Here is a 17,500-nt window from a genome sequence, read left to right on the forward strand (position 1 = left end):
CTAACCACCAGCACCCAGAACATGAAGCTGAATGATGTCGGAGCGCGCAGGAAGTCTGACATGTTTATTTTTGTGTTATCAGGGACTTTCCTTGGACTCGCAGGTGTGACTCTCACCTGTCCTGTCGGTCTCTGTCCTGCCGGTCTCTGTCCTGCCGGTCTCTGTCCTGCCGGTCTCTGTCCCGGCTGTCTCTGTCCCGGCTGTCCGGTCTGTAGTGGTCTCTGTCTCGGTGGTCTTTCCCGTTGCTGAAGGAGGAGTACGGCCTCTTCCTGGAGTCTCCTCCTCCTGACGTCTTCCTGTGAGACTCGGACGAGTGTCTCTCCCTGCCGCCGCCGCCGCCACCGCCGCCCTCGTGGTGTCGACCTGACGGCGGGTGTCTGTCCGAGCTGCAGCTGTCTCTGCTGCTCTCGTCCTGGTGAGAGTTGTCCTTGAGCCTCTCGATGTCTGAGGACGAAGACCAGAAGTGAGTCAGACAGGAGCGCGTGGCGCCGAGTGCGGTGACATCACAGGGGCGGGGGAGCGTACCTGCGTTCTTGTAAGCGTGCGTGTTCTGACCCCTGGCGTTCTGCTCCAGGGCCTGGGCGTTCTCCTGCCTCTTCTTGATGGCGTGTTTGTACAGTTTGTGAAGCTTCCTGGCGTCAAACTCCGTGAACTTTGAGACAAAAATCCACAGATTCCTGGAAGGGAAGAAGGTTCAAGAAAAGAAAAGAAATCTGCAGGTCGCCATGACGCCAACGAGGTCAGGAAGGTGTCAACCAATCAGGGGCCTGAGTGTTTGTTAATATTGTAAAAGGGGACGGGAGCCTGTTGTTCCCTACAGACACGTTCGTGTTCTTACTTCCTCCACTGCTTGATGAGGTCGGGGTTGGAGTACTCCTTCAGACACTCGGTGATGTGGTCTCCGATCTTGATCAGGCACTGTCTGGTGTGTTCCAGCTGCTCGCGCTCAGACAGTCCTTTCTCCGGTCGGTCCAGCTGCTTCAGAGCCGCCTTCACCGGACGCATCCTCTCTTTACACTGAAACACAAAAGAAGACGCGACACGTCAGAGGGGACAACTCAGTACGAGTGCGTCCAACCAGGACCCACATCAAGTCCTCCTCCTTTGGACACATTTGATTCCATGTGTGTGAATCCTGACGCACCACGCTGAACGTCCTCTGGTCCAGCTCCTCAGACTCCTCGGACACCGGCACGCTCTCTCCACTCGCCGTGATGTGAACGGGACCATCGGAGGGTTTCTTGGTTCGCTCCGCCTTCGCCTCGTTCTGCGGGACACAAGTCATTGAGACCGTCGTCCTCGTCTCAGACAGCAGTGAACACAACGTGTGAAACACGAGCTCACCTTCTCTGCACTCTCCTCCTGTTTGTGCATGGCCTCCAGAGGTTTCATTTCTTTCCTCTCTTTGGGCTCCTTCTCCTTCGTGTCCCACGTGTCCTCCTTCTTGATCTCTTTTTTCACCTCTTTTTCTTTCACCTCCCTCTCCCCGGATGAAGAGAGATCCTCCTCCTCCTCCTCCTCCGGCTCCTCGTCATCCTCCTCGTTGTCTTCTTCGTCCTCCTCTTCGTCCTCTTCCTCCTTCATCGCTGCTCTGTCAGATCGGCCTCGCCTGTTCAGAGTCTTCACGGGTGGAACAGCCTTAAAAACAACAACAACAACACGTGTGTCATGTGACCGTTTCTGGCAGGTATCTGAAGTCTGTGGCGTGTTGGAGCTTACCTTCTCCTCCTCCACTTCATCTTCATCGTCTGATCTCTTTTCTGGCGATGGCTCCGAGGACGTGCTCTTCATCACCTCCTCCGTCTTGGTCGGCTTCAGAGTTTTGCTCTTTTTACTTCTTGGTTTCCTCTTCCGTGAGTTGGCCTGAGTGAGAACAAAGAGTGAGGCTGTGAGCGCCGTGTTTAAAGCTGGATGGGAGGGGCAGAGGGGGGGGGGCGGAGCCACTCACCGTCCCCGCCTGTTTCTGGGCCTCTCTCTTGGCCAGGTCTTTGCTCAGCAGCTTGATGAGGTAGTCTGCTCGGGTCTGCAGCTGTTTGGCCTGAGGCTTCTTGTCGGGGTCGTCTGGTAGGAGCTGCTCAACAACACACACAGTTAATAAAGATTAACCCTTTCAACGCCACTCATTACTTTCATCTCGTTTTATTTCTGGGCTTTTTGTGCCTTCATAGTCGAGACAGGACGGTGGAGTGAGACGGACATGAGGGAGAGACAAGCTGGGGACTGACATGCAGGGAAGTAGCCACATGCTGGATTCAAACCCGTACCGCTCACGTTGAGGACTGAAGCCTCCATAGATGGAGACGCCTCGTAATGATGGCGTCTTACAACGTGTTTTAAAGGCGTCAACAATACAGAAGGCTTGCGTCAGATACTGTGTGCAGCCATGTGATGCCTCGTCTCCATGACAACAGCCGCTGAATGGCTTTTCACTGCAAGGTTTACCTTCTCTTCCTCAAACGGAGGACGCGTGGCCTCCTCCTTAGTCTGGATGATGAGTTTAATAATAATGACGAGGATGTGGCGACATGATGTCATCCAAAAGAGACCTGTAATACGATTGGCCTTCAGAACAGTTGGAGTTGGAGCGCTCTGAGCGGCAGGTGGACACAGGCCCTGTTCTACAGTTCTACTAACTTGGACTGAGTGTTTGACATCCATCAGCCTGTCCTCACCTTGTGCGTGAGGTTGAGGTCGGGGTCCATCTTGATCATCTCCCAGCTGCCGTATCCGTACTCATAGATTCCTATGAGGAGGCTCGAGTCGTCCTCCTTCCCCCACTCGATGTCGAAGTGCGCGGCCTTCGAATGGCACGGGATCATGTACCTGTTCAAGCAGAGGTAAAGTGAGGACATGTTCACACTTTGAGGCACAGGGAAGAAGTCTAAGACGTGACCAGGAGCCTCACTTCTTCCTCTCCTCGGGGTCGGCAGGAATGGCTTTGTGAAGCGGAGCCAGCTCTTCTTCATGGGAGATCACAAGCTTAGCGTTCACCTGGACTCCAGAGATCCTGAAGGTGGGACCTTTTACCTTCCCTCGTCTGCCTCCTGCCCATCAGAGAGAGGAACAACAGCTTTATTAGTCATGTTCAGGTTTATTCATTTTCACTAGTTGCAGAATCCTTTGTCAGTTCACGTTTCCATGGAGTTTGAATCGAACATTTCAGAAGACATTTAAAAGCTGACAGATTTTTTTTTTCCACATCGAAGTGTGTGACTTTGCATGAGTAACGAAAATGTGTCCAGGGCTTAAAAGACACAGAGTCAGCAGCTTTGTCCCTTCAAAATAAAAGTCAGTCTTCTCCTAAAGTGAAGCCTCTCCTTTGTCCCTTCAAAATAAAAGTCAGTCTTCTCCTAAAGTGAAGCCTCTCCTTTGTCCCTTCAAAATAAAAGTCAGTCTTCTTCTAAACTGAAGATGCTCCATCGTCCCTTCAAAATAGTTAGCCGTTAGCTTGTGCTAGCGTGCATTTCTGGGGGTCAGGAGGAGGAGGGGCAACATTTGAATGTCGTGTTACAGCGAGAGCTTCCTCCCCAAACAAGATCACCAGTTGATCTTCAGCGGCTCAAATACTGGTTTGAACTGATTTCTGACATGATGTGGAAATGAGAGTGGAGCTGATCGGTCTGTGATGGGTCGGGTCTGATGGGTACCTGAGGTCTTCTCTGGTCCGCAGGGGTTTTCCCGTAGCGTCCTCACACAGCCGTTATGAACCGTCTCTGCCAAGCGCTTGAGGTCGTGTTCGGACTTATCCACCAGTTCAGCGTCACGAGCGATGGCGTCCAACCTGAGGGAGGAGGACACGTGTTGAGGAGACCGTGTGGGACGTTATTCATCATCCTAAAATGTTCGCTCAGCTTACCTTTCCAGTGGCCCCCCGAACTTCTTGTAGCTCTTGACAAACCTGTGAGTTGATCAGAGACGTTAACAGGAGTAAACGATGATCAGCCTAAGTGAAGAGTCACATGATCACGTGTTCACCTCCTGATCTCGGCGTCGCTGAAGCCCTTGATGTTCTCTCGTGGAATGGTCCGCGGCCGTCCTCGTTTCTTTGGCCTCTTTCGGTCCGAGGGCGAGTCGCTGTCGGAGCCGGAGTACCGTCTGCTCCTGCTCTGCCGACCTCCACTGGAGTTAAAGCTTATCTGTGAAGCGTCAGGATGTTTGTTAGTAACACGCGGAGCGTCTGACAGAGCAGCTGGATCCACACAGGGAACGTTCCCCCTCTACCTGTTTGGCACACTTCCTCATGCGCGGCAGCATGTAGATCTTCTCCAGCTCCTTCTGTCTCTCCTCCTCCTCCATCCTCCTCCTCTGCTCCTCAGGAATGATGTCGTCCCAGCTCCTGTGGCTGCGCTCAGAGTCCATGTCGATCTCCTCCTCCTCCATCATGGTGAAGTTGGCCACCTGCACGGGTCACACATCAACACCGTTTGTTATGTTGAGTCGTTCCAGGAAAACATTTTAAATGCTTTGAAACTATTTTTTTTTTTACCTTAAACTGAGACAGCAGCTCTTCTCCCACGGTCGACGGTCCGGGGTCATTTTCTCTCGTCTCGGCTCTTTTAAGGATCTCGTCGATGTCCATTTCCTGCGGAGCGAATCAGGACGAGATGGACAAGAGGACTTGAATGCATCTCAGGAGGAATGTGATCATGTTCACAGGAATAAAAGCCAGGATGTCTACACACCTGCGGCTCCTGCTCCTCTCCCTCCTGCTCTTTGAAAAGCTCCTCAGCTCCAAACTTCAAGATGGCCGACAGCTCCTCTTTATTAAACGGTGCCGAACTGCGTGTGAGACAACAACACAAACACATTTCACTCACCGGCTCATCGATCAAACGTGCAGCTCTGAAAGGAGGAGAGTCAGCAGAAAAGGATTTAGATGCAGTTTGCGTTGCTGACCTGGAGGGGGCAGCACCCGTGTGGAGGACAGTTTTCCCCGTGGTGTCCATCCTCTGAATGACCAGGTGGTCCAGCACCATCTTCTTCTTGGCCCTCTCGATGATTTCCTCCTCCACCGAGCCCTTGGTCACCAGGCGGTAGATATTCACCTGTCACCAAACAAACAGACAAACGTTGATTTATCCTGCTGCAGCTTTTAACTTTACCCTCTTTTTTTAGGATCATTTCAAAGTTGGTAAAAGTTTTTGGTGAGTTTAAATCTACTCCAAAAAAAGATGTGCTGAACAGTTGCTCCTTGCAAAGAGACGTGTCTCACCTGTCTCTTCTGGCCGATCCTGTGCGCCCTGGCCTGAGCCTGCAGGTCGTTCTGAGGGTTCCAGTCCGAGTCGAAGATGACCACCGTGTCGGCCGAGGCCAGATTGATCCCCAGACCGCCGGCACGCGTCGACAGCAGGAAGCAGAAGTCCTGAGGACACGAGCCAGGGTTTAGAATAAGTGTGTAGTGGAAGCTGCGCTCGGTGTGGACATGGCGTTAAACTCACCTCTGAGCCCTCAGCGTTAAAATGATCCAGCGCCTGCTTCCTCATCTCTCCTTTGATGGAGCCGTCTAATCTCTGCACAGAGGACAAACGGTGTCAAAGCATCAATTACAAACATGTTCTGTGTTCCATGATGTTCATGTGAGAAAAGTGAGGATGAAGTCTTCGGCTCGCGAGACGATGTCTCAGGGCCTGAGAGTCATCACGACTCTGCACTTCATCAGTAAATCCAGAGTGTTGTTTTCTCTTCACTTATTGTCTGTGAGCTGCTTCAGGGTTCATTTCCTTTAATTCACTGAAAAATAAAACGAGTACCTGAAAGAGGAACTGCCGGCTCCTCAGGTAGTCAGCCAGGATATCCAGCATCCGAACCATCTGGGAGAAGATTAAGACTCGGTGTCCTCGCTCCTTTAACCGCACCAACAGTTTGTCCAACAGAACCAGCTTCCCACTGCTGCGGATCAGATGCTGCAGAAGAAGACAACAGTGACGCTTACACAACTGCTGCTATTTAAAGCAGCATCCAGTGACGGGTTACAGTCTGCCGTGGTTCAGAGGAAGAATCAAACGGACCTGTAGAGCTTCAGCTCTGTTGAGGAACTCGTTGTCCTCCGGCGGTTTGATCAGGTAACAGTGGTTACAACACTTCTTCAGCTCCATCATGATGTTCAGGAAGCCCGACGTGCTGCCTTTGGTACCTTTACTCAGAGCCTTGTAGTTCCTGGTCAGGATCCACCTGAACAACAAAACACACATCAGTTCAAAGAAGTCCGAGTGCGACGCAAATAGAACTCCTGTTCATGTATTCAGTTGGAGGATCTCAGGTTAGCTTACTTGTAATACTGTTTCTGGATAGCACTCATCTCCACTCGCAGGATCTGCTCCACTTTGGCAGGAAGAGATTTCTCCACGTCCTTCTTGACTCGGCGCAGGAGGAAAGGTTCGAGTTCTTTGTGCAGACTGGTGTAGCCCGAGTCTCTGCCTTTACCGTGCTCCTCCTCGAACAGCTCCCACGAGTGAAACCTTCAGCACACAAGCACGAGAACGATGAAGCTTCAGAGGATTGATTTTATAAAATCGCCTCGTTCAACTTTACATGCACGTCAACTTTGTATGAGAATCTGAAGCACCGAAAGCCTTCGACACTGTGCACAACATTTCACCTTCACACCAGGAATAACTACTTGAACGTTAGCATGTGGCTAGCAGACAGCTCCAGTGTAATGCAACAGAATGTTTTATGACGCCATGATTGAAACTGCAAAGTAGGAAGGATCACCTTCCTACTTTCAGCGGGGGCTGAAAATAATTATTATTTTGTATTTATTTAGTCTGAAAGCGACACAAGAGAGCCAGTCCTTCATCACCTGGACTCTTCATCCAGGTGAAGTGTGTTTGCTTGTTTGTATTTTTACAGTTTCTCTCGGTGCTGCTGCATTCTGTCCGTGCGTCGGTGTGGAGCTCACACGTCTGGACTCTGTTCTCTGTGTGTTTGTAAGAAGCTTCACTTTTGCATCTTCATGAGGAGCCAGGAGGACTTCAGAAACGTCAGGATTTGCTGACCTGTGACCTCTCTCTCTCTCTCTCTCTCTCTCTCTCTTTAGCTCGCAGCAGATTTAGATTATGACTGGAGGTGTGCCGTGTCAACATAAAATAGTAAAACACAAAGTATTGTAAAGCTCTGAACATTTTGAGGACTTCAGTTAGTTCAGTGTCTGAGATGTGAACTCTGGTGCACCTCATGTATGTTTGTATGAATAACAAAGCAGCAGTTCATGGAGGAGTTGTGATCATACACGTGGCTGCAGCAGCTGATGTCACCTACTTCTCAGGCATGATGAAGTGCAGCAGGGACCAGAGCTCTTTCAGGGAGTTCTGCAGAGGCGTCCCTGTGATCAGCAGCCTGTGGTTGGACTTGAAGTCGATCATGGTCTTGTAGAGGAGCGAGTCGTCATTCTTCAGTCGGTGCGCCTCGTCCACACCGATGAAGGCCCAGCTAACATTTCCCAGAAATGACTGCAGACACACACACACAGTTCTGACATGAGCTCCAATCCCAGTGTGAAGAGAAGCAGCTTCAGTAAAAACACATGGAGTGGATGCTGACCTTGTCTTTGAGAAGAATCTCGTAGGTTGTGAGGAGGATGTTTAACTTCAGCCTCTTGTTGTGGACATGCATCCACTCGTGTGTCCGGATCTGTTTCAGGAAAAAAACCAGAGGAAACCAAACGTTGATAAAAAGCTCAAGACGTCTCTGATCAAAGTCTGCAGCACTTTATCATCCTGATCTTTGACATCTCTGTTCATCTGGCTCATTTCCACACAATGAGAAAAGCATGGCACACTGAAGGGAGTGCTGCAGCTGACAAACAACACACGATCACGTTATCAGAACAGCTCAGCTTCCTGTTACTGAAGCTTGCTGAGCTGCACTGGCCTCACTGTAAGGAGACATGTAACGTGCGTCTGCCACGCTTACAGGAGCAGAAACAATCTTTCACCCATTAACAAAGAAATTCAACATTTAGGAGGCTTTAATTCTGAGGGTCAGACAGTCCAGCAGCTACATCGCTGTAGTCCTTTGCTGCTCGTCTCCCCCCTCTCATCTGTCCCAACTTATAAGGGCAAAAAGGTGTGTGTGTGTGTGTGTGTGTGTGTGTGTGTGTGTGTGTGTGTGTGTGTGTGTGTGTGTGTGTGTGTGTGTGTGTGTGCGCCCTCGCACCATGTTCCTGCTGCCGATGTCTCCCAGATAGACGACGATGTTCATCTGAGGGGCCCACAGCTGGACCTCTCTCTGCCAGGAGGTGAGCGTGGAGAGAGGCACGACCAGCAGGAAGGGCCCGTACAGCTGGTGCTCGTTGAACATGTAGTTCAAGAAGCTGATGGTCTGGATGGTCTTCCCTAAACCCATCTCATCAGCCAGGATGCAACTGTTGCCCCTACGACAGCACAAACGGAAAGCTTAGATGCTGATAATGGGACATATTGATGGGGTGAGAGGACCGAGTCTTACTTGCACCAGGAGTGGGCCATCCAGTTCAAACTGTCCAGCTGGTAGTCTCGGAGCTCCAGCCCGTCTCCTCCGATGTAAGACGGCTGCTTCTTCATGGGCACAAACCTCGGCCTTTGTTTCAGCACCTACAGGAAGGAAAGGCAGCAGGGGTTTCAAACGTGCGAGGGCTCGAGGGCGGCCTGATCGTTTCTCTATTACAGCCAGTGTGAACACGTGCTACTGGTTTACCTTGCAGTCTCTGAATGGAATGGTCTTGGACTGGTTTCTGCACATGTAGTCGTCGATGCACCTCTGGAACTTCTTGGCGATCAGAGCGCCGTCCTCCCAGCTGCACTCCGAGTACGGGAGACCCTGCCACTTACACAGGTAGTCTGGGTAACCTGCTGCCGACTTCTGGTTTGAATGTCCTGTTTCAAAGGGAGAGGGTTTAGTTCCACCACTCCACTGGGTTTCAATCATCTGCTTGTGCTGCAGTGGAGGAGACGTACCTATGATTCTCTCTACCAGCTGGTACTGAGAGTGCAGGTCATCCATCAGCTCTTGCTGACAGTTGAAATACTCGATGTCCTCCGGTGAAGCTGCCTTTAACCTGCGAAGAAGAGGAACAAGTTGAACACAGTGACGCCTCTCTTCCTGCTCTCCTCACAGATCAGATCAGTGTGTGAAGGACAGACTGTGTTTGTCTCTCACTCTACAGAGACGCCGACACGGTGATGGTTTCATTCATTTAAGGAAGATGGGATTTCATTTGACTTGAAATAAATGAAGGTTGACGGGCGCCACGTCTGTCACAGATGTGCAGAAGAGTCTCCTGCAGGACTCGTGTCTGTGCTGTGATGCGTTCACAGACAGTTGACACTCTGCTCTGTTTCAGGGCAATTCTGCATCACTTAACAAACACCGGCCAAAATAAAGGTCACACACTCGATGGCGGCGTGCATTCGTAGTGGCATCGTTTTTTTGCATAGTGTGTGGAGACATTCTTACTACTATTGTTGTTTTTCTATGATTTGATTTCACCAAACCTTTAAGTGATGGCTGATTATGCTCATTTCTGATTTGTTCCGAGCACATGATGTTTCCACTTCTTAATAATGCACTGGACAGTTCTTAACCCAGTTTAGATCATTCAGCTCTCCTCGGATGTTCGTGTCATTCACATGGCTGTTTAACTAACAAGAAGCGGCTCACTGCATCAGTTTGGGTTAAAGAACTTGAAGCAGTAATCATCCAATGGGAGGCTCTTACCTATTGACTGAGTTCATCCAGGTGCTGAGCGGTTTAGTGTGTATCATGGGGAACGTTCAGTGAGTGTACTCTAAACAATGTGAGCCTGGAAGACAGAGCAGCGTTCCTGGCTAACACACGGAGCTCTTCCTGCTGAACTTCAGCATCACTTGAATGTTTCTGCAGGCGAGCGTGACAGTCGGCTCATGTGCAGACTGAGAATGAGCAGCAGCTTCTAACAGGAACAAACACATGCTCATTTCACTCCAATCATCAGCTTCCCTCCCTCCCTTCATTCAAGGGATCATTTTTAAGATTCTTTTAAGGCACAACATGGGCTGCTGCTTTCTTATATCCCTGAACTTTTAACCCCTTCTGAACCTGAACAGGTCCAGGCTGAAAACTAAAGAGGACGGTGAAGATTCTTATGATGTGCAGAAGCAGCCTTCACTGTGCGCGACAGGAGTCTGCAGATATGCTCGTAATGTGATAGCACGTGACCTTGGCTAATAAAGAGACAGAGCTGCTGTCAGTATGACACACACACACACACACACACACAGAGGACTGTGTAACAGGTGTGAACTCTAGTGTCAGTTTAAAACAACAACATGAAGTGGGATAAGTTAAACAGAGCCATTCAACCTTTCAGTCGGCTCTTCATACTGACAGAACAGTGGAGAAGAGTCGGCCACACAAAAGGTAGAGATCAGGACAGTTTGGTTTGTCTCTTTGTTAAGGATCCACATGTTTAGAGACTCCAGTCAGCAGCGCTCACCATCTCTTCTTGTCCTGGTCCTTCTTCTTGAAGTTGTCCAGCTTCTTCATGCCCCTCACGTTCTGTAACTTGAGCGTCTCCTCCGTCTCCCAGGTGTTGTGGATGTGAGCCCAGTTCTTCCACTTGATCAAGTACTGGATGTCACCGGCCTCTTTGTTGGGATTGAAGTTGATGTTTGGGTCGCCGTCTGCTTCCACAGCGTAAACAGTGGTGACACTTCCTGTTGCTGTGTGGAGGAAAAATAAAGCTGTGTAAATGTGAGGTGACATTTAGAAATCAAACACAGGTAGGACGCTCACCTCTCTTCCTTCCTATCCTGCTGTCCATCACTTTCTCCAGTGTTTCAAACTCCTCTTCCTCGGGCTGCGGCACATCTTCGCCCAAAACTTCCACCAGGTCGTCCGAGTCCGTCTTCAGCTCGTCGTCCTCCTTGTAGCTGACGTTGACCGTGGCCTGCCGCCGTGGACCTGCTGACGCCATCTTCTTGTAGTTCTCCTCGTCGTCGTCAGACGAAGAACCCTTCGCTGTTTTCTTCTTCTGGTTGCTGCTCTTCTTACCGTTCCGGAAATTCATCCTGAGACAAAAGACGAGGTGGCCACACTTTTTAAAGATGGGATTCAAATGAACGGATCAACAGTTCAAAGAAAGAGGAAACATGAGGTCACAAGGAGGAAACGCTGGCCTACTTTGTTGGAGGCTTTTTGCTTTTGATTTTGTGACTGGGCTCGTAGTCTGACGCCGTCTCATCGCTTTTTTCTGCTGCTGACGAATCGGATCCAGATCCACTCCCAGATCCAGAACCCGATCCAGAGTCAGAGGAGCCGGAATTCCTTCTCCTCTTGGATCCACTCGATGAATCCGATTCATCGCTGCTCGACGAGTCCTGGAACAGACGATGACAGAGAGCGTGTTAATGAAAAATCACCGTTCCCCCCCCCAAACTGGATCAGTTCTGAGTCCAGGAGCCCAGAACCAAACCCACCTCATCTGATCCGCTGTTGGAGGAGCTCTGCCTCTGCTGCTGCTGCTGCTGCTGCTGAAGCTGCTGTTTCCTGAGCATAGCCGATCTTTGCACTGCGAGGATACTTGGGTTGGACTTCCAGAACTTCAAACGAGTACAGAGAAAGATTAGCCACAAAAAAAAAAACCGTGTGAACATGTTGAATAAGCTTTCACATGACAAGAGCTGATCACGCAGTCAAACAACCAAAAAGACTGTGTGCTACTCTGAGAAGGGCATGTCGCCATTTCAATTCAAACCACACACACTTTGATTTTCACCTAAAAGTCACCAACTCATTTCAATCCATTCAACACATTTTTATTTCCTCGTAGTAATCTGAGCTCCATAAAGACTCCCTTCTACTCAGCGAGCAGATTTCCTCCACGCCTCGTCTCTCATGTTCTCACAAAGAACACGACACTCGTACAGAATCAACTGTTTTCATCGTGGCAGTGTTGGGTCAGTTCCTGTTTTTTTATTTATCAACGTTTACATGCAAACTGCCGCCCTCCGTCTGCATTTCAGCGTTTCAAGACATATCAGCTCAGGTCGGCTCTCAGAAAGAACCAGAACCAGAACTTGGTAATCTTTGTGAGACGGCAGAGAGAACTTGAAAAGCGTCTTCAGCGTCAGCCTGTGATTGGACCACCACTCACAGCTTTGAGTCAAACTAGGAAGAAAGATTTGTAGTTTTTTTGTTGAGTTTAGGATTTTTTCGGATATCACAGATCAAACCAAAAGAAAACTTCAATAACTGGTTTAAAAACAGGCGGCGCATGCGTCACCATGTATTGTTGCTACAGTCGTCACATGGGCGGCCCGGGTTCGATTCCAGCCTGTGGCCTCTCTCTCTCTCTGATTTCCAACCCTACACACTTTCTCTCTCTTTTTCACTAAAGACAAAAAGCCCAAAATTAATCTTAAAAAAAGAAACAGGTGGTATCGATCCTGACGCTGTTGTTTGTATCAGCTGAATCAGACTTCATAAATGTGCCTGTCTTTTATCTGACAGACGAGTCAGGTGTCTGATGACTGCTCTGGACATGTCGACTTCTTCTTCTTGAAGTTTGAAGAGTTTTGATAGATTTTGCATCAGAAAGTTTCAGAGTAGCTGCAGATGACCAAAAGAACACCGAGTCTGCTCTGCAGTCACAATAACGTTGCTGATATATTATGAGGACACATTCTGAATAAACATCCTCCTGTCTGAATTCACATGTTTTCATTTCTTTACCTCAGCTCCGTCAATGTTTGACTTATTTGGCGTCTCCGTCTTCTCCTTGGATTTCTCGTTGTCAGAGTCTGACTGGCTGCCGGAGTCTGAGCCACTACCTGAGTCACTGCTCCCTGATTGGCTGCTGCTGCTGGAGGAGCTGGAACTGGAGCCTGAGCCGGAGCCTGATCCCGAGCCCGATCCAGAACCGGACTCGTCATCAGAATTACTGTCGCATTTAAAGAGAGGGAGGTTAGAAATCAGGAGATGAACCGTCAACAAACCAAATCAGATTCTGAACTCACATGTTTAAGAATAAGAATCACCTCTCTTTAAGGAGCATCAACATGTTCTAGAGAGGGTTCAGCTTGGCAACAACTTTCTTAGCATAGATTCTGGACTCTACACAGATAAACAGGATGGCCCGCGGACACCTGAAAGGGTTAAGAGTGTGTCGGCCATGCAGTGATACAGCGCTGAGTTAACACAGCTGGAGAGCCACAGTTCATCACAACACAAGACAGAGTTGTCTTTCTAATTAGAGTTACTGACTGAATGTGAGATATGCATCACATGATGTTATTCATCAGATGTCCCTTTAAAAACACTGCATGTCACTGTTATCTGACACCCGTCTGGGTACTGTACAGGTGCTCCACTGTCCGTGTGTCGTGTTAAAATGAGGCTCGGGTGTCATGATCTTTTCACCAGCAGCACCTGAGGCGACCAAACCGATTTCTACGACTCCCAACAAACCTCCTCTGCTCGACAGAGATGGGGGGGGGGGGGGGGGGGATTTACCTCGATTCTCCGCTGCTGTTGCTCACACTCTCCTCCTCACTGCGTCCCGCCATCTCGAAGTCCAATAATGTAGACTTCCCCCTGACAAACCTGCAGTGGTATCTTTGACGTGGTTCACCTGTAAGAGGAGACGACAAACGGAGTCAAAACAGAACAAGCGCAGCACAGATGACATGAACGAGGCTGCAGTGATTCTGTGTGAGCGGCAGCTACCAGACATGTATGGATGTGTTCCCCACCTAGAATTAAACCAGCAACCCTCCAGTTCTCAACCTAAGAGCTAATGTTTCGCATGTTGTTTCCCATTCCTCAGCTATATAACCGCTCTGTTGTACCAATGATGGCTCTGACATTCATCACAAAGTTGCCAACATAGTTGTGCAGGAGTTTTTCTGCTTGAAGAAATAGTTAGATTTTTTCTTTTGCCAGTATCGTAGTGAGGTTGTAAATTCTGCTGTCTTGTTAATCAAAGTTTGTAAAAAAAATACACAAACATGAAGGACGTCCTCCTTGGGCGAATACAAGGACTTCATCAAAAGATAAAACACATTCCTGTGAGCTGGCGTCTACAAGTCAAAGGATGAAGTCCAAAAAGAAATCTTCTTTTACATTAAATACATGAAAGTGCAGCTCTGTAAAACATCCCTGACCTGCTCATCAAAGTTTAACCAACAAAGCGTCCTTGTGGCTTCAGCAGAACCCTGTTTAAAATCATTATTATTTTATATATCTGTTTGAATTGCGCTCAACTTTGTGATTGTTATTGTATTATCTTAAATCTCTGCTCCTCTACGTCTCAACTCATGTTGTTAGCTTCTTGTGTTGTCTGGGCTCTTATAATGGTTCCTTTGCTGTTGTTTATTTTCTTCTGTGTTCGGTGTCTTTAGCTTTATGTCAAAAGCTCGGGGTGTACAGACTGATCTGGAACATACAGTATGATAGAGGGATTCAAAGGTGTCGAGGTTCACGTGTGTACTCTGAATGTCAATAACACGGTGAGCGTCAGCAGCTGGAGAGAAAGATTTATAAATCGAGGACGCACCACCATCTTTTGACTTCAAAACAGAAAAAATAAAAAGAGGTGAGAAGATAACAGACGAGACAGAAACTGTATGCACAGATTACAAGAAGACGGAGAACTACACAAATAACACAAAGCAACATGATGCTGCTGCGTTTAATCGATAACCATAATAATAATAAATAAACATTAAAAGACCAAACCACACTGACGAGCAGGTTAGCAGCTCCTACAGGAATCTGTATCACTCTACATCTGTCTACAGTCTCATTGAGTCAAATAAATAATGACAGAATCGTGTAGTGAATCAAGCATGTGTAAAGAAGTTAAATACATAAAATTATCATTTTACTTTAAAATGTCCTGCGCCAGATATTAAACGTGCTTTAGTGGTGACTTTGTCACATTATCAGATGAATACAGTAGATAATGTATGACATGTGTACAGCTCAGTATGAGTTGAGTGGACGCCTTCATGAAACTTCAGCTGTTTGTCCCCTGAGCACTGAGGCCTATCAGGCCTGCGCAGAAAAAGCCTGTTTTTACATCCACTGAACCCTCCGTGGTCGATATGATCACAGAGTAAATCAACTAACCGAAACCAAGGCGACAAACTATCTCCAGTTATCACTCTTCAGCCAAACTTGGAGTCAATTTAGCCTCAGTGTAGCCCAAACTTAGCTTATAGCTAACTAGCCTATGCCGGTGTTATGTTTATTATAGCTACCAGTCGAGATACGCTCCCATGTAGACGGGCTGTTTAATTTATGTTTTCTCTAACAGCTTCAATACAGTTTTAATTTAAGAGAAGTGTATTCCTTAAAGTGATGTGTGATGTTTCAAAATGCTTGTGTGGTGGGAATAGAATTTTATCAGAGAAATGTCCATCGAGTTAAGTTCCCCCTGAAATCTTACACTTAAACTAAAACTTGCTCTACATACTTACAGACAAAAACCTGCACAGTGAGAAGTAAATGGATTAACTTGTGGTAGTTGTATTACATGGACACGGACCGCCTCTGCTTTCGTTTCGCGCTATGGTAGCATCTTTTCGACAGGGCAGCAGATCTCGACGTAACACCGGCTAACGACGCGTTAAACGTTAGCATTTGGCGGGGTACGTTACGTTAGCAGTAATGTATGCAGAAAACAACCAGACTGTCTCTCATCCTAAAAAAAACAAAAACCGAAGCGATCGATTTTCTAATCAACCAGAAGATTATTTAAATTCCGCAGCCGTTAAATTTAAACACAAGAACCATTAAATAGCCGTTAACGGTTCGCTAGCTCGTTTATGTGATGCTAGTGTTTTGCTGTTTAAGACTTAAAAAACAATAAAAGCTTCACGTGTGGTTGTGTTATTCATCATCTGGGTTAATTGTGTGCGTATAAATAAAGAAAGATCAAAAGAGACGTTTTTCACAATAAACATCAAGTGATCGTTCAACGTTTACTCAGGTTGTCAAGGAAAGTAGCCGTTACGAAGCACGAGGCTAGCAGCACGAGCGCTAACAAATGACAAAACTTTACGCTAGTTCGTGTTAGCACGAGCCGCTGGGATGTCCGCTCCCCTGTCGGAGTCCACACTTGGGCCTGGCTTTATTTCTGTGCAGTATTTCACTATGCAAATGTCCGCGCAGTCAGTGAAAACCACGGACGGGAGCTTAGCGTGTTTATTATTCATAATTTAAAGCCACAAACACAAATGAGCTAACCTAACTTCACCCTCTTCCATCTTGTTTTCATTCGCCGCTCACTTCTCGCGGCTTTTACCGCAGCTACACGCAGCGTTAGCTCACTCTCCGGCTGAACCAGGGGGATAAGTCAATCCGCGGGGTGTGTTACCTGAAAAACTCCAGTGAAAATGATGTCTTAATCCACCTCCGCGGGGCTCCTTTCTTCTTTTATATCACCGGAGAGCTAGCAGCCGCTGGCAGCTAACGCTACCGTACGCTAGCTCGCTAGCTATCTCCCAGTCAGGGAGAGTAGCCCCGAACGGTTCCGTCCAGAAGAAGAACTAGTCCGGTGCTGCTCGTCCTCTCCCGTCACTTATCAAACAAGTCCCCCCCTTTCCGTTCGAGGTGTTACCAAGGTTAAGCACTCCACGGTCAACTGTGATTGCAGAAAGCTGGCATTTCAATCCAGGCTCTTCCGACAACCGGCCTCCGCCATGACGCCGTAGGGTTCACTTCTCTAGGAAACCCCGGACAGTGACGTCACGACCGTGCTCCTCTGAACTCTGCTACAGAAGAAAACATCTGGACTGTCGGGATGTCATGATTCACTGAACTCTGCTACAGAAGAAAACATCTGGACTGTAGGGATGTCATGATTCACTAAACTCACGATACGATTCATTTGTACAAAATGAGACTGTGGACACATGATGAGTGAGACAGAGTCCTTTAGGACAGGGGGGTCTGAAGTGGGGCCATTTGCTGCCCTTGAGGCGATTTTCTTTGCCTGAGGTATATACAGAAAGCTTTTACAAAAAAAAAAAGAACCATTTTACATGCTTGATTCTGAGAAAAACTAATGAAAAAGTCAAAGTACTTGATGTCCTTTTATTGAAGGGTTTCTTTGTTAACCTTTTCGTTCATATCTACAAAGCCAAAATCAATTCAATTTCTAAATCTGTCTCTGCAGCTGCTGAGGCTCAACATGTTGAGATTCATTTTGCAGAATACCGATGTCAACTTCAACACCTTCAAATCGATGTTTCACGATTTTATGATGAACCTTTACATCCCTACTTTAGCCTACAACAATTTTTCACCATAAAAAAAGTGAAGTACTGTTATTTGTTCATTTTAACACCAGTATGTGAGCTGTGAAAGTGCATACTGGTTTTGAGTTCTGGACAGGTCAGTCTGGTTAAAGTTACTAAAACTTCTCCCCCTTCATCTTTATCCATGTTTAAACAGTCTATGATCTCTGATATTGAGTTACTGTTTGTTTTGGAGCCCTGTCTGTTTCTGTAGCCGGCTGATTGTCACACAGGTCGGGTCC

General features: G+C 47.9%; 2 protein-coding genes across 4 annotated transcripts in view; one reads left to right on the forward strand and one right to left on the reverse strand.

The window, feature by feature from the left end:
- Positions 1-109, forward strand: part of LOC306836630 (receptor expression-enhancing protein 5-like) — a gene marked incomplete at its 3' end in the record, with an annotated part of 6,075 nt that extends 5,966 nt beyond the window's left edge. The window contains exon 4 of the mRNA XM_079363806.1: positions 83-109. Within this exon, the coding sequence (XP_079219932.1) occupies positions 83-109 (27 nt within the window). The remainder of the gene's footprint in view (positions 1-82) is intronic.
- Positions 47-16,968, reverse strand: chd1 (chromodomain helicase DNA binding protein 1). Of its 3 annotated transcripts, XM_079364737.1 has the most exons (34): positions 16,337-16,967; positions 13,471-13,588; positions 12,691-12,898; positions 11,436-11,558; positions 11,140-11,336; positions 10,753-11,027; positions 10,454-10,679; positions 8,937-9,037; positions 8,677-8,855; positions 8,449-8,573; positions 8,158-8,374; positions 7,543-7,632; positions 7,261-7,451; positions 6,270-6,458; positions 6,009-6,171; positions 5,751-5,903; positions 5,439-5,510; positions 5,213-5,362; positions 4,897-5,045; positions 4,683-4,779; positions 4,487-4,582; positions 4,222-4,398; positions 3,976-4,136; positions 3,857-3,898; positions 3,648-3,781; positions 2,906-3,044; positions 2,673-2,823; positions 1,949-2,071; positions 1,720-1,863; positions 1,345-1,638; positions 1,145-1,267; positions 839-1,017; positions 526-677; positions 48-444 (listed from the first exon to the last, which is right to left on the reverse strand). In XM_079364737.1, the coding sequence occupies exons 2-34, from the start codon at positions 13,521-13,523 to the stop codon at positions 113-115; spliced, it is 5,205 nt and encodes a 1,734-aa protein (XP_079220863.1). In that variant the 5' UTR covers positions 13,524-13,588; positions 16,337-16,967; the 3' UTR covers positions 48-112. The 3 variants fall into 3 exon arrangements, with proteins under 3 accessions (XP_079220861.1, XP_079220862.1, XP_079220863.1); XM_079364735.1 differs by having other exon boundaries at positions 47-444; positions 8,677-9,037; positions 16,337-16,968; XM_079364736.1 differs by lacking the exon at positions 16,337-16,967 and adding an exon at positions 15,438-15,850 and having other exon boundaries at positions 47-444; positions 8,677-9,037.
- Positions 16,969-17,500: the final 532 nt, after the last annotated feature.

Source organism: Symphodus melops (assembly GCF_947650265.1).
Source record: "Symphodus melops genome assembly, chromosome: 16".
Classification (NCBI taxonomy): domain Eukaryota; kingdom Metazoa; phylum Chordata; class Actinopteri; order Labriformes; family Labridae; genus Symphodus; species Symphodus melops.

Coding starts and splice junctions, on each gene's coding strand:
- chd1 (XM_079364735.1), bottom strand. CDS start 13,523: ATGGCGGGACGCAGTGAGGAGGAGAGTGTGAGCAACAGCAGCGGAGAA. Junction 5,904..6,008: donor ACAGAGCTGAAGCTCTACAG/GTCCGTTTGATT, acceptor CTTCTTCTGCAG/CATCTGATCCGCAGCAGTGG. Junction 2,072..2,672: donor ACCTCAACCTCACGCACAAG/GTGAGGACAGGC, acceptor GTTGTTGAGCAG/CTCCTACCAGACGACCCCGA.